Here is a 17305-nt window from a genome sequence, read left to right as displayed (position 1 = left end):
CCTCCAGCGCTTCTGTTAGCGTAATTAGCGTATTTCGGAACGTTAATTTTTCAACTTCATTATTCGGAATCAGTACGTCCCAGAGAACCTTCGTAACGTTAATTTTTCAACTTCATCCGATTGACATGGGACCAACGGCATGTGACAAAGAGTGAAACATACAGGCTACATTTATTTGACGACAATGAGTTCCGACTTCCGACCTCGGTGGGATGACAGGCTGAGTCAACCCCCCTGGTGTGAAGGGGGAGGAGGAGGGGAGGGGGAAGAGAAGGGGAGGGGAACGAGGGGGGAAGGGGATGGGAGGGGGGGGAGGGGGGAGGGGGGAAGGGGGAGGGGGGAGGGGGGAAGGGGGGAGGGGGAGGGGGGGAGGGGAAAGTGGGGGGGAGGGGAAAGGGGGGGGAGGGGGGAGGGGGAGGGGCCCTTCTTCCCCTGGGCACCCCCGCACCCCTTCCCTCCCCCCCCTTCCCCTCTCCCCCCCTCCCCCCCCTTCCCCCCTTCCCTCCCCCCTTCCCCTCCCCCCTCCCCCCCTTCCCCCTCCCCCCCATTCCCCTCCCCTCCTCTTCCCCCTCCCCTCCTCCTCCCCCGCCTTCCCCCTCCCCCCTCCCCCCCGTTCCCCTCCCCTCCTCTTCCCCCTCCCCTCCTCCTCCCACTCCCGTGCAAAGCCGGGTACCTCTGCTAGTATATATATATATATATATATATATATATATATATATATATATATATATATATATATATATATATATATATATATATATATATATATATACATATATATATATGAAAATACACTACCGGTCAAAAGTTTCAGAACACCTCAATTTTACCATTTTTCTTTTTTGAAATTTATGCAGTTTAATGTCTCAATGTACTCTGAAATTAAGCATAGAACAAATAAACAATTGGAGATAAAAAATAAATCATAGAATCATTTTGTTTAACAAAATTTCATTTAATTTTTTGACCTGGCAAGGTAGCCACCTTTTGCAGATATAACCTCCGAACTCACTCGTGGCATTCTTTCTGCAATGGAAATCAAATATTGTTCGGGAAGTTCTTCCCAACACTGTTGCAGAAGTTCCCACAAATGTGTTGCACTTTTTGGTTGCTTTGCTGTCACCCTTCTGTCCAGTTCATCCCAACTCGACAGTTCAACCATCTCGATGGGGTTTAAGTCTGGAGACTGTGCTGGCCATGAGTTGAAGCCTACCGTCTTGTTCTTTTCCTCGAAGGTAGTTTTGACATAGCCTGGAGGTGTGTTTCTGGTTATTATCTTGCTGTGGGATGAACCCCTGACCAACTCAGCGTATACCAGAGGGTATTGCATGGCGCTACAAAATGCTGTGGTCGCCCTTTTTTGTTCAGGGTGCCAGTCACTCTGTGCAAGTCACCGACTTTGGATCCAGCAAAAGAGCCCCAGACCATCACACTTCCTCCTCCATGTTTGACAGTTGGTGTCACACACTGAGGAACCATCCTTTCGCCTACTCGACGGCATACAAAAACCCTGCGTGATGAACCAAAGATTTCAAATTTTGATTCATCGGTCCAGAAGACCTTCTTCCAGTCTTCAGTAATCCACTGGCGGTGCTTCATGACCCAGGCAAGCCTCTTTTTCTTATTTTTCCATCGTAGCAATGGCTTTCTTACGGCCACTCGACCTGTCAAACCTGCAGCTCGAAGTCTTCTCTTCACAGTTGAAACTGAGATTTGCTTTCTTCGACCAGTGTTAAGCTGTGCTTGAAGCTGTTGTCCAGCGAGCAGCCTATCACGCAAGCTGTTGACTCTCAGAAACTTGTCTTCTGATTCTGTTGTGGCTTTGGGTCTGCCAGACCTCTTCCTGTCAGTTTCCTCCAGTTTCCAAGTGCCTTTTGATCGTGTAGGAAACTGTACTCACTGACACCTTGGCTTTCTTTGCAATTTCTCTGAAGGAAAGGCCTACACTTTTAAGGGTTATAATGGTCTGTCTGTCTTCCTTTGTTAATTGCCTTTTTCTCACCATTATGATCGCAATATACTACTTCCTGCAGTGCAATATTGTCCAAATAATGCTTCAGAGGGTGTAATAACAGTCTGTTCCAATACTGCTTTTATACAGACAGGGGGTTTGTAATCAAGTAATCAGCAGAGGTTGGGACACCTGTAGGAATTGTTTGCATCAACTTTCAAGGCTTAATTTACTTTCATTGCTGCAGAACAGCTGTAAGTTGTTGACCCATTACTTGTTCCCTGAAGAAGGCCTTTTTTTTTTACAATATAACTGTGCAATTTACATTATTTTCCCATTTTTGCTAACCTAAACTTTTTTTTTTAACCTCGAGAAGTTTACTGCTTACCTTTGTACCATTTCATGTTATTCACTGGACTTGAATTGCTTAAATTTGAATAAAAACTAGAAAAATTGAGGTGTTCAAAACTTTTTACCGGTCGTGTGTGTGTGTATGTATATATATATATATATATATATATATATATATATATATATATATATATATATATATATATATATACAGTGAAACCTTGACTTACGAGTTTAATTCGTTCTGTGACCGAGCTCGTAACTCAATTTGCTCGTTTCTCAAATTAAATTTCCCCATTAAAATGAATTGAAATGCTATTAATCCGTTCCAGCCCCCCAAAAACCACACCAATTTTTTTTGAAATATATATATATAAATATCTCTATATATATATAAATATATATATATAAATAAATATCGCTTTATATTTCACCTGTATGCAGCATACAAGTTGGCAGGATGGCCTGGACTGGAGGTACGCACACTTTACTCTAAACTGTCCAGCCTGGGTTTGAATCCCGACCCAGCTATAACCTGTCATGTCGGTGTTTCACAGGCAGGGTGATTCATCAATGTGTGTACCGCTAAACTGGGCGCCCCGTTTGCGTCCCATTAGTTGTTGGATGTGAAGGATCTCACCGTGTCTTCCACAAAGAGAAGGCGAGCTATCGCCGGCACTCTGAACAAGTTGTGGCCTGGCATGCTCTTCTCCTCTGCCGTTATATACGTCCTCCTCGGCATCTTTTTCCAGAAGAGCCCTGTCTCGTCACAGTTGAAGATTTGCTGGGGGATGTATCCTTCGGCTTCTATCAGTTCGGCAAAAGTTATAATAAAATCTTCAGCTGCCTTCACATCCGAGCTTGCTGCCTCACCATGCCCGACGACGGAGTGAATGCCAGTCCTCTTCTTAAAATTATCAAACCATCCCCGACTGGCTTTGAATGACTCTTCCGATGCCTCGTCCGTTGATGTTCCCACCGTCTGCTGCACCAAATCCCCGTAAATGTCTCGTGCCTTCTCACAGATGATGCTCTCGGTCACGGTATCTCCTGCGAGCTGCTTCTCCGTCAACCACACAAACAACAACTTCTCCATCTCTTCATGGACAGAGGTCCGGAGCTTTGAAATAATCTTAACGCCCTTGGCTGGCGTTATAGCCTTTATCGACTCCTTCTGCTTCAAAATCGTACATATCGTAGAAGTACTACGATCGTACTGCCTCGCCAAGTCGACAACACGCACACCTCGCTCATGTTTTTCGACGATTACGTGTTTTATATCCAAGCTCGCTCGCTCGTAACTCAGATCTCGGCTCGCATCACAAAGCAAAAAACCGACCGAGCGACGGCTCGTATCTCGGAAAACTCGAAAGTTGGTGCACTCGTAAGTCAAGGTTTCACTGTACATACATATATATACCGGTGTATAAGACACACTTTTTTATCAGAAAAAAAAGTCAAAAGTTGGGGGTGTGTACTGTACACGGGGATAGAATAAAACTCGGCTTCAAAACAAGTCAATTTTCCAATACAGTTACGAAAAATATTATTTTACGAAAAGCGATCTTGGTTGCATGTTTTCCCTGTTGCGTCATGCACAATTGCGCCGACATGCAGGGACGAAAATTTTTGCCCCAGCAGGAAAGCCCGAAGCCTTACCTGATCGGGAGCACACGGGGTTAATCCGAACCCACAGAACAAAGAAACAAACAGGACAAGAAATTGAAAATCAACAAATAATGATTTAATGGAAATAAATGCAAAGACAATAAAAATGTTGAGGTAAAAACTAATAATAACAGGCTAAGATGAGGCGACCCTCCATGCGGACTCAATTGCAGACACAGGGAGACATAAAAGAAAATATAATGGTTTGGTAATCGGCCGGCACTCAGCTTTGCAGTTCAACCGAGGGCTTGTAGATGTTCATCGACTCCAAACCGCCGTGTGGGAAGCACACAAAAATGACGCAGAGTCGCACTCCTCGATGTCCCAACGTGAGGAACTTCTCCCGATGCCGACTGCCCCGAACCTCTCTTGTTCAGTCTCTTCCCCACAAGTGTACATGAGCCAAAGATGCGCCACCTCCCGCGACCAAGCCAGAACAAAGGAGAGAGCGGCAAACACGACTGTCCGCTATGAAGCCCAGGATCAGAAGAGCAATCAGGTTGGCGAGACGGCGCCTTTTCCCTTCAGCTCTCAAATGTTTGACGATGACGTCACACACTGTCCAATCACTGAGCACTATTCCATCATCCATCACTCAGACCAATCACGAAGCTCGGGATGTGGTCTGCCCATCACAAGTCTTCGGGGGGCAGAGTCTAGTCACTGATTGGATGATGTCGGGGTTTACTTGTTGGTCGGCAAATATTGTTTCTGTCAGACCTGGCGGCATGGTTGGCTAATGGAGCCATCACCTGGCTGAATTTTATCAGAACATTCGGGAAAAATCACAAGGGGCCAACTACACACTGGGGTTTATTAATCTTACGCCCGAGAACTAATTAACACAAAAGCCACGCCCCTTATGGCGACATGCAAACACTCTTAACCTGAACATTTACCCTGCTTATGTACGAGATGCCTTCTTCTTCTTCGTGTCACACAGTCCACACTAAAACCTACACATTCTGAACTTTCCTAAGGTATTTCATGCCTACCCCCACAAACGTAACAATATATATGTGTGTTTGTGTGTGTGCGCGTTTGTTTATTCCCATACACATTATATAATATATAAAATATATATATATTATATACACATAGAGGAAAAATTTAACTATCTTATTGTTAAATCAGTTTGTGGACAATAATTTAACCAACAGAATGCAAGTGAGCATATTTTTCCAAATTCTGAGAGTTCGTACACTGCTCGTACATGCAATTATTTTCCCATTGGTTATCCAGACGCGTTATTCTTACAATAACTCACGTCGACATTAGAGAGCTCTTACATCTCTCAATAGCGGGATCATAGCCAGAAACCAAAATGACCAATAGTCTGCCAGATTGCCTAAAATGCTTTCTTTGAGAGAAGACAGCTGCTTCTTAACCACACTTGCCATTTTAGAAAAATGTATCACAGGCCTTGAAGCCTTTCATCCTCTTGTCTTTGAGGCCTGCTCTCTTGGCCAGGGGTATTAATGGATTATTGTTAATGACTGGTGGCCTGCATTTTCCTCTTTTAATGGTTGTGAAGGGATCCTTTTATTTATTTATTTTGGTGATTTTGGCAGTCGCTTGAATCAGAGTGAGGAAAAAAAGAGTCATTGCATCATATGTTCAGCTTGCCTGATACACCCATGATGTAAATCGCTTTCTGTTGTCATGGTCAGAGTTTTACTGGCGTGTGTTTGCTATAGGCCACATTTGCGCAAGAAAAACTGAAACGGAATGTTTTCATCACTGAGAAGCAGAGAATAGGACTGGTTTTTGGACTGTCTTTGCTACATTGAATGCGTTTGCAGGATAATGACTCTGAGTCATGCACATTTGGCGTTTTAGTCGTAATTATTAGGTTCAGGTGCCTGCATTTTGAGGACGTTCAATTATATCGTTGAACAAAATGTTTTTTGCAAAAATAAAACTACAGGCTAAATCATTGAGCCTGTTGATACTATTGCCCGCAGTAATGGCCTCTTGTGGTAATTTTATTGCAAGATATGAGTGGACTTATTTTTGGAAAGTTTGCAAAACTAATGCTTTGTTATGTTTTGAAATCCCTGAAAAGCTGATCTTTTGTATTAACGCTGACGCTGGTTTTGCTATCGTCTTCTTCAACTACTATTACCATCTCTCTGCAGACCATGATGAAAATTCAGAACCACAAGAAGTTGATCGGGAAGTAGAACAACGGCCTGTGATGGTGGGAGAGGAGGAAATCGAACCGAACAACATTTCCACCATCACTGGTGAAACGACAACCAGCAACCCTGGTAAGATGGATTTTGGTGTGGAAAAGTTAGCAATGGCTATGTTTTCATCGTACTCAAGGTCATCTCACTTTTTTGTGCATTCACATCATACAATTTTACCCATAATTTATTTACCTTTTTCCTGCTCTCTATGTTATTTTTTTCAAACAAGTTGCAAGAACAGTGGTGTAAAATCTCAGCCGACTGCGAAGTAGCATGAGCCATTTTAGTATGAGGTCATTTTGAGATAAATTTGAGTGTGTTGTCCCATGAGTTTTCTGCACGTCCATTTTAACAACTCAAATACATATTTCACACCCATAGTTTCTCACAACATACTTTTCATCACCTTAGCAACCATTCTCTCTGCCGCTCTTCCATTCCACCTTGCAACTCAACAGGTTATTTTATTCGCCTGCTTGAGCCCATGAACAACATAACAAGCACTCTTGGCCGCACAGCAATGCTGCACTGTCGTGTAGCTGGTTTCCCACCACCTACATTCCGTTGGCTTAAAAATGATGCTCCAGTTCTTCAAGAACCAAAGCGAGTCTCAGTCAGACGAACAGATGCCGGCTCTCGCCTGCGGATCCAGAACCTGCACACAACAGACACTGGCTACTTCCAATGTGTTGCATCTAATGGTGGTCGCTCTGTCACCACCACGGGGGTGCTCTTCGTAAAGTTTGGTAAAAAAAAAATTTTGGTATATTTTACTCTCTTCAAATGCCATGCATTTTCTGTGTTACATTGGCTTCTATAATTTCTTCATGTTTACTCTCTATTGATTATATGTTTTATATTACACTAGCCGAAAGCACCCGGCGTTGCCCGGGTTCTTTTTGAATGAATTTACTACTATAATTCAGCTTTTACTCGCGGCCATAGAAGATTGACTACTATAATTCAGCTTTTACTCGCGGCCATAGAAGATTGAGTACTATAATTCAGCTCAGCTTTTAATTGTAAAATGGGCACAGCCCGGCTGAAGTGGCCTCGACCGGCCTCGCCACCTCGCCTATAACCTTCCCGGGGCCTGTCCCGACATTTTTGGTTCTTTTTGAATGAATTTACTACTAGAATTCAGCTTTTACTCGCGGCCGTAGAAGATCGACTACTATAATTCAACTCAGCTTTTAATTGTGAAATGGGCCCAGCCCAGGCCGAAGCGGCCTCAACCGGCCTCACCACCTAGCCTATAACCTTCCAGGGGCCCGTCCCGACATTTTTGGTTCTTTTTGAATGCATTTACTACTATAATTCAGCTTTTATTCATGGCCGGAGAAGATTGACTACTATAATTCCGCTCAGCTTTTAATTGCGAAATGGGCCCAGCCCGGCCTCGCCGGGCCTCTACCGGCCTCGCCACCTAGCCTATAACCCTCATGGGGCCAGTCCCGACATTTTTTGTATTAGAGGTTTCCTCCTATCTTTCACCGTTCAGGAGATTAGCACGTGCAGACAAACAAACAAACAAACAAACAAAAACTTATATATATGTATATATATATATATATATAAACACACATACACACTTTTGTAAAATGCAATTTAAAAAAGATTATGGATTCATTCTTCTTGTGCTCGAAGGATAGCTAAAAGATAAATTATGGATACTCTCTGAGCTCTCCAGCCTGGGTTTGAATCCCTACCCAGCTATAAACTGTCATCCTCGTCTTTCATAGAGAGGGAGATCCGTCAATGTGTGTGTTATCCTGCAAATGGATGTTAAACTGGTCATCCCATCTGTCAGAATTTGTTGGTGGACATGAAAGTTCCCACAGTGTCCTTGGCGAAGAGGAGGAGTGGTTTCACATAAATGCTCAAATAAGAAAAATTGAAATTTATTTTTATGCAAACATGTTACCTATGCTGGCCAAGTTTTGGGCTCTACCTTGAAACATCCGTCTATAATATGTGATGGCATCGCAGAGATCCAATCTAGGAGTTGGACTTTGTAGAGTTAATTCGGACAATCATTTGGAATCTGGCCAGGGTGCCAGTGTACTCTTATACTCATAGTGAAGGACACAGGAACTTCTTCTTCTTCTTCTGTATGCAGAACATGGCTGTGAGTAGTATAATTTGCTGGGTTGTAGAAGGGGTGGAGCGGTGTCGATACAAAGTCCACTGGTAGGTTATAACAGAACTATGGAATTTGGGCAGGATGTCGACAATAGCTTGCACACTCTTCATGAAAGACACGTGTGATCTATAACATCTGTCAACTAATGCTAGTAAATGAGATGTCTAGTTTGGCATCAATCTGAGAGACGGCACACACATTGATGACTCGCCCTGCATGTGAAACAATTGGATGGAGGTTTATAGCTGGACTGAGACTCCAACCTTGGCTAAACCACTCAAAACCTGGTGTGCAACAATATCTTCAATGTAAACCAACAATCAATGCCGCTATACGAGACCCCAGCTTAATCACACTGAGCGGCCATCCCATATTTTACAGGATCGTTCCATTTTTATACCAAAGTTATCTGCATCCTGTTTCATACCTTCTCAGAACGCCATTTGTCTTTCATGATGCCATCTACGATGACACAGCTGGCCTGTACATACAGAGTGGCACCTTAGCATACATTAGAAGCTATATCGGGTAATATTGGATAACCGTGAACTATCCTTTAAATGCTGAACGTCAAGCAAGAAAGCAGCATGTTGCATTTTTAGTCTTTGGTGTTACTCAGCCAGGGTTTGAACAACTGACCTCCCAAACTTAGTGCAAAAACTCCAACATTATGCCCACAAGTCCGATTAATATTAATCCTCTTACTTAAAATTTCATATCTTACTTAGATACTTAAAATCTCACAGATTATTTCGATACTTAAAACTTCATAGCTTCATGTGAGTTTGCCCCCCTGATCCACAAAATGGGCGCTGACCAATTTGCTCACCCAGCAAATGTGTCTACGGCAGCCCCCTTTGATCCTGCCTAAGTGTCCCTTATTTTTGTTAACCAGAACTGCTCACCTCAAGATTAATGTCCCACCTGACAGATGGTATACTTTTTATGCAACTCCCTATCTGCCCACAGTTTATAGTCATGTGGAAAATTTAACCGAGACTAAACAGCTCAAAAGCAGCTGTCCTACCTCTGTGCCATCCTGTCAAACTGCCAACATAAAAATAAATATTTAACTCGAATTTTATTGTCTTTGTTTCTCACTGTGATAGCTGTCTGAAATATTAAAAGCAACCAAAGAAGATGATAAGGATTTTTGTTACTGATTTTTTTCTCTTTGCATTATCTCTGCAGGTCCTGCACCAACCCATAGCACTGGGAAGGGTGGCCAGTGAGTATTTCATTAAAGCCATTAAATGAGGCCAGTTGTCTAGGAATGTTTTTGGAAACTGAGCAATTTCAATTTTGCAGCAATAATAACGATAATGATAATAATAATAATAATAATAATAATAATAATAATGATAACTAGAACTTCGAGCAGTGTCGGCTCATCCAATTTGGCAGTTCAAATCTGCCACCCACATGGAACTCCATTTTCTGAGTAAATGGAGCTCACTCCGGTCCATCGTCAGGGGGAGAAAATACATAGAGCATCCCTTCCCTTGACAATCCATACATTGTAGCAAAACTTAGACAAAGGGCCATTCAGTCATATTATCCACTTCAATTAAGATAAATTTTTGAAGACTATTTATAGTCATCGAATTGTGAAATATGAAACCTCAATCATCAATCCACATATCACAGCAAAGCCTAACTCATGGCCTTCAGAGATGTGACTATTTTAACAGGACATGCTTCCAGAGTTTTTGGACCTTCAAACTCATGCTTCAGTAGTAACAAAGGGTGCTTAAGCTGTGTGCAACTTTCATGGTGATCAGTGTAGTAGTTGTCGAGAAGAAGATTGTTTTATGTTTGGGACAAAATCCAAGATGGCCACCGATACAGGATAAAATTCAAAAACAATCGCTTAGGACCAAGGTACATGGGATTGCTTTAAAAATTGAAGCTTTAGAAATGCGCAAATTGGCCTACCCAGCTGTAACAGTTTTTTCAAAAGTCGTTACACAAATATCAGCGGAACTATAATAATAATCCTAACAAGAACAATAGGGCCTGTTGGCTTGGAAGTCTAATAATAACAACGAAATATAATCGTTATGGAATTATTTTTGGTACTTCCATCAATTAGCTCAAAATTGTACTTTTTGAGGTTCATTTGACATCATGAAATTTAAAGACTACACCTTGCCCTCACTCTGCATGGGGATTGCTTTCTCAGAAACCATAGTGCAGAGCAAATCTGTGTTCCGCGAAGTATTAATTCATCGGGAAAAGGGAGGTTACGTTCCAGATCCTCCTGGAACCAATATCAACATCCATGAAGCTCCAAATTTCACCAATAAAGACAGAAAATTTGTACAAACCAGCTTCATTATATCATTAAAGCCACCAGTTTTTATCCAAATGTGAAGACAATGGGCTTGTTTAGACATTATTTACAAACATGTTTACATATCAGTGGCACTTTACATGTTTGCAAAGAGAGTGGAGTGGACCGAGTGAGCCACGAGTGTCAAACACCTGTCTCACTCCCTGAGTCACTTTCTGAGTGTCATGTGGATTTGAATTTGGTGTGTAGACTGTGCAGACCTGCAGCGCGACCCATACAACATCGAAACACGCACCGTATAGAGCGCCATTTTGGTATAAAAAAAATAACTGCAGCTGTGAAACCGTGCATAGAGAACTTGTGCAGAATGAAGGGAGCATGTAATTCGATTTATCCGGTTTTACAATAATTGCACAAGTCTTGCTGTTTCTCTTTATTTTGAAAATTTGAGATGTCAAATTAACATTGCTTGCATTCATCCTTCTGACATTTAGGAATGACAAAAGGTTACTACAATGAGTTTACTACATTGTTGATTGAGGTTAATGTGGTCTGTAATTTTGACAATTCTATGACGGACAGTCATTCCATCCAATGCACCTTACCCTTAAATGAATAGTGGAGGATGCCAAAGCAGCAGTCATTGAAGCAAGGAATTCATTGGGTGGCTTGTCACTACCGCCTCAGCAGGATCAGGATTCGCAGTCACAAAATGAGAACACAGAAATTCAGCTCATTGAGCCAACTCAGAACACATAATAATTTGATATTTTGCTGTCCAAACTGTCAAGGTTGGGAGTGAGGGCATAGAAACAAAAATATGATAAGAAAAACAAAATATTGTGCTTGTAAAGAGGGAATATATCATCTGGAAATGTTGAAGAAAAATGGAATTCACTTTTACATGAGCAGCATGCTGGACTCTCACTTCCGGGACAGGGAAAAATTATAAAACAGGTGGTGGTGGCTCACATGCACAGATTGAAAACATGCTCAAGTAAGGATAATTTTCTGTTGATGGCCTAAAGAGCTTCCCACCATAATCACTTATGGAAGAGAGAATGAAAGGTTTCATCATCACCATCAGTGTACCATGTTCGTAACAGAATGTTGGTGCTGCCCAATCAGTCTCTTGGCAAGGGTTAGGCCGGATGGTTTGCTGTTGCCTTCCCAGATGGAATGTTTAGGTGGAAAAGAAGGAGTGCTTTTTAACAGATGCTTGTTGATCTCGAGTGCTTAGGAATCCTTCTCATTGCCATATGCGCTTTTCAGCAATCATATTTTCCTGCTAACAGGATTGTTTTCCTACAATTATTTCTTTTTAGATCTTCCCGTATAGTTTTTAATCTGCGATTTTTTTTAAGTTCCTAAATGTTGCTTACGTTTGGCACATACAATTCAAACAAAACAGGGAAATTTCATTAATATCCCTTTTTAATCAACGAAGGATGAGGGAATAATATAAGGATTACTAATGGAGTGTCCAATTCAATGACAAACTAACAACTCAGAATTCACCTTGAATATAACTCATTGATATTATTGATTGATTATTATTATTATTATTATTATTAATATAATTAATTATATTATTATTATAATTATTATTATTATTGATTGATTGATTGATTATTGATTGATTGATTATTGATTGATTGATTGATTGATTGATTGATATTATTATTGATATTATATAACTCATTGAGGAATCTCATCAATATCAGAATGTATTGCCAACTTGTCATTGGATGATTGATCATCGTGAAATGAGTAATATGAGCACTTACCGATGATTTTTGTTTTGGAAGCGTTATTTTAAACCAAAAAAAGAAGGTTTAAACGTTATTAATCAAAGCTGTTGAAGTTCGTATTACGAGCATTGTCTTATTACATTGAGGGAGGAGGAGGCATGATACACTGCGTGCCAATCTCTTACATTCCCAAGTCCCATTTAATTTTGGAAGCATACCAAGATGGTGGAACTGTACAATGCCAAAAAATGAGGCAAGCGTTGTTTGAAACCAAACGCTGCATTGGCAATGTTCCCTGTGCTATAATAGAATGTTAAGCAAAGCACTAAATTGCAATTGATTTTGCTGACATTTTACTTTTTAGATTTGTGAAGTGAAATTGAATGTTAGGCCATCCATTCTCTACTTTTGAAACTGCACTCAACCTTCAGTGTAAGCATGTTTTTGAAACTTGGAAAGTTTTTGTTCAGGCAAGAACCATGTTATCGTCACTACCAAAGAAGGACATTGCAGAAGATAAACGAAAAGTGAACTTTCTACCAGCACTTTTACTTAACATGCCTAAATTTTAGTTGGATTACATATTGATTGTAACATCGACGCAGAAATGATGTGGGCAATATTAAACAGTATTATGATGTAACATTACAAAACCAACATCAAACGTGTGTTGATGCAAGCTTTAAAATTGGCTGGACTTAAGGGAAGAAACAATCCCTGCAACTTCAGAAAGGGAGAGGTATTAGCAACAGATGCCGTGCACATTAGAAACAGCTGTAGAGGTGTGGAAAGTCACTTAAGGTTTAGAAGAGAAAAAAAGATCATAAATAGTCAGCTTGGGGCAACAGACATTGTGAAGTGTTTAGAATTCTCAAGCTATTCAACCTCCTCACCTCGCTCGTCTCTTTCCCCTTCACTTTGTCCTGCTCCTGACAGAAATGAGGAGGGACAGGATGGTTTTTGCCAGCCATACCGTGGCATTGCATGTGCTCGTTTCATTGGCAACCAAACCATCTTTGTGGACTCTCTAGAGCAGCAAGGCGAGATAGAGAATCAGATAACAGGTAACCACAGTAAGAGTTCACTATGCATTGGAATCCTGGCTTTCTTAATACTTTTCTTTTGTTGAACCATTAATTAAATGTTTGTATGAATTTTGACATCTATATGGAATTCGCAAAGAAATTATATTTCTAATAATTTACTTCCGAATTACCTTATTTATTCCAAAACAATATTTCAGAACTTGTGTTCCTCAAGTCACGTCACCAGACCCAAAATATGGCTACCCCAACTGACAGTTTCCAAACCATTTTCTTCATCAAACATTCACACATTTATTTTCCTTTGAGATATTATTAATTGTACAACTTTTGTACACCGCTCCTTTCCTATTCCATCTCAAGGCACTGCGTAATTTATTTAATACATTTTTATAAAGTCACAGATTCGGATGAAACACTGGTGGTTTAAGTATGTTATTAGCCAATTGATTAAGAAATTAATTATTTTACGATTATTATTTATTTATTTAATTAAACACCCTGGTGTTGGGCGAGCGGCTAGGGTGCCGGCTTAGGATCCAAGGATCCTGGGTTCGAATCCCGGTCGATCGCTGAATTAACGCCAGGGGGGTTGACTCAGCCTGTCATCCTTCCGAGGTCGGCTAATTGAGTACCAGTTCACTGGTAATTCCCTGTTTGTCGTTAAAGGCGGCAAAAAGGGTTGGCGTCAGGAAGGGCATCCGGCCGTAAAACATTGCTTCAAATAGGGGACCGAAAAACAACAACAACCACGGTTTCCGAAAAAGGCCAACCCCCGCTTTGCGGGGAAAAATGGCCTCTAAAGGTGGTTTTTTTTTTGGGTTTTTTTAATTACGCAATTCATCAATCAATTATTGTACATGTCTCCCTCCCAATACTGTCTCTATGTGCTGCACGGCGGCATTGCTGGGCACCTAGGGTGCCCCGGCAATGTCACGCACTGGAGGATATGTTATTTATTTGGCATGGGGCAGTGTACTTTGCATGTACCTGTACTTGTTTAAATTATTCTTCCCTACATACTATGTCAAAGGACATTTAATTGACAAGAAGCTATAAATAGTACCAGAAGGATTAAAATCACATTCTTATTTTGGAAGGTGTACAATACTATTGTTCATTGGACTCTATTTTGTGATGGTCAAAGTTATCAAAAGATTGGTATTCAAACCTGGGCTCATTGCATTGCCTCATCACGTCATTAGCTCACCACTTTTTTCAAATGGATCTTGGTGGAAAATATTTTTAGAAAAACTGGCAGAACATGAATTGCATTTCATACTATTTGGAGCAAAAATTACAGTGAGTCTTAAAATACTCCTTCCGCAAAAATCGTGGTTCTAAGATGAACTCAAGCTAAATATCATTATGTGGGTTCATAATAGTTAAATAAGAGATGGCCTATTAGAGTATTCATTAAAATACTTGTAATCATGTCATTAAAAAATGCAGAGATTGCAAAATGTAATCTAGTGCGTTCATAAAATACGTTACCTAGACCTTAGTGTTATCTAGTCAAGATTAGTCATCTAGTCAAGACCATAGTGTTCAAATATATACTTCAATTTGAATAAAAGAATGATATTAGAACGGAAGGGTTTTGTAAGTGTAAATAAGGTGATTTGTGTTCTGCAATATTTACATATATATTCAATTTACTATATATGTATTATCACCCTCAAGATTCTCGTGCTGACATCACTTATGCTACTGAGAGGAGCAGACATCATTCTTACAACATATCCACTTACTGGAGGCCATGGAGCACAGAAAGATACCCTTCTGAATATAACGAAAAATAAGCTTAGATGAACAAGCATTCTGAGTATTGCGCTGCAATACATGTCCCCTACCGGCAGTCTGTCGTCCGGAAAACTGTTGGGGAAATTACCAAAGTTCAAAGTGCAATAACTTTGTCAAAAATGATCGAAACGTGGTGAAGTTCGAACTTGAACTGTAACTTATCATGAGGAAACCATGTACCAAGTTTGAAATCATTAGCATTAAGAGTTTAGAAAAAAAGTCCGGAAAACTGTTCTTTGCGTGACGGACTGACAGACGGACAGACTGACAAACGGAGGGACGGAGTGCAAACCTGTAGTCCCCTCCGGTGTACACCGGTAGGGGACTAATAAGATGAAGGAATATCTGATTAGATATATTTAAGGAGTATAATTTGTTTTGTCAATGGGAGGCCACTGCCTTAAATTACTTGTCGTTGTATCCTACATTTGTTGTTAATTTTCCATAATGTTGAAAACGTTTGTGGTTCATCAGAATATGTCATGATGGCTTTGACTATCAAGTTCCACATGTATAATCCGTGAAATTAAGAAGCGACAGTGGCCATGTTTCTATTGTCACTATGTCAGACAGATTGGCTTTGGCATATCAATGACCAGCCAAGGCACGGTAACTAATTCTGTTTTCTATGAAATTGGTCGAACTCAGACTGTCAACTTCATAATTTATAACCTTTACCACTCCAACTTGCTTTGGTTCGTTTACTCCTCAAATTGATGACAAGCTTCCAATACAGAATCTCATGCTCTTTTGCGACTCCGATAGGATCATGAGGCTACTGCCTGATTACAGTTTCAATAATACTAAAAAAAATAATCTGAGAACCGCCCAAGGCCGAGCAAGACATCTCCTCTCACTATAAAGAAGGGGGGGGGGGGGGGGGGACACCGAACCCACCAATCAATGCCATTCTGGAACCAAACTCGTGCCCCTTCAAATTTAAACCGTCTATCAAACCAAAACCGTTAAACTAAATGAAACCAGTTCCAGTGTCCCCACCCCCCCTCCCCCCACTTATTCCTTGATATAAAGGGGGGTGTAGAATTGTTTTTCTTTACTCTTGAGAAAGATCAGTGGATGCACGGTTGTCCGTGTTGCTGATCGAAACGTCGAGCAGTTATTTGTTTTGCTCATTAAAGGTTGGAAAACTCAAGATGGATTCATTTGATTTTAATCCCAACCGCAAGTCATTACTTTATATATATACATATTTCAATATATAACAATATATATAATGCTTGTAATGGAAATGGAACGAAAATTTCAAGCTTTTGCCAAGCAATGTTATAGTAATTTGTATCTCACCAATCTTTCCCAAATGAAACAGTTTACAACAGGAAATGATGAGTCAGGAGGGATTACAACATAATTGAGCTGATCTACAGCTTCATTGATTTAACCTAACAACATAAAAAATAATTATAATCCAATAATGTCAATAATTGGGTAATGTGCTCTCAGTGATTCAACACATAGATCTCCTTATCAAAAGACGTCATGTTGATCAGCGGTGATACAATCGATTTTTATTTGGTCTTTTTCTGATTTGACCCAAAGCTTTATCCAAACTTCCCACACCCTTTCCCTCTTTTACACTTCACTTCCCCACCAACTGTGCCCTTTGCTTTAGCGGCCCTCACCATGATTGGTACATCCACACACCTTTCAGACAGCTGCTCACGGTTTGCCATCCCATCACTCTGCCACTATGCCTTCCCATCATGTGATGAGACACTGCCTGTGCCTCGCCCGCGAGACCTCTGCCGAGAAGAGTGTGAGGCACTGGAGTCAGAGCTGTGCCGTGCTGAGTATGCTGTTGCTCGCTCCAACCACTTCCTGCTCATGGCATTGCGTCTCCCCAACTGCGATGAGCTCCCACCACCAGGAAGTTTACAAGCGCAGAACTGTGTACGCGTTGGAATCCCGGCCACACGGCCCATCAATCGTCGTACGTAGGAAGCACATTTCAGAATTTGTATTTATTATGAGTTTGATTGTCTTTTTAGCTGTATCAGGAGTAGTTTATAGCAGCCATTTAAAAATACGATGAAGGATACATTTTGATCTTAATACTTTCTTCACCAAATACAAGTTGTAGCTATATCAATAT

At 40.9% G+C, this 17305-nt stretch overlaps 1 protein-coding gene across 3 annotated transcripts in view; it reads left to right on the top strand.

Moving 5' to 3' along the window:
• LOC137430847 (inactive tyrosine-protein kinase transmembrane receptor ROR1) overlaps positions 1-17305 on the top strand; it is a 290148-nt gene that overhangs the window by 165856 nt on the left and 106987 nt on the right. For all 3 annotated transcript variants that reach the window (XM_078779503.1, XM_078779501.1, XM_068121624.2), the window contains exons 2-6: positions 6109-6240; positions 6621-6908; positions 9497-9533; positions 13286-13413; positions 16826-17143. In XM_078779503.1, coding sequence (XP_078635629.1) covers positions 6109-6240; positions 6621-6908; positions 9497-9533; positions 13286-13413; positions 16826-17143 — 903 coding nt within the window. The remainder of the gene's footprint in view (positions 1-6108; positions 6241-6620; positions 6909-9496; positions 9534-13285; positions 13414-16825; positions 17144-17305) is intronic.

The sequence above is a fragment of the Myxine glutinosa genome, chromosome 1 (assembly GCF_964187855.1).
Source record: "Myxine glutinosa chromosome 1, kmMyxGlut1.1, whole genome shotgun sequence".
Classification (NCBI taxonomy): domain Eukaryota; kingdom Metazoa; phylum Chordata; class Myxini; order Myxiniformes; family Myxinidae; genus Myxine; species Myxine glutinosa.
Note: the sequence above shows the minus strand (reverse complement) of the source record. Positions and strands in the feature narration are given on the sequence as shown.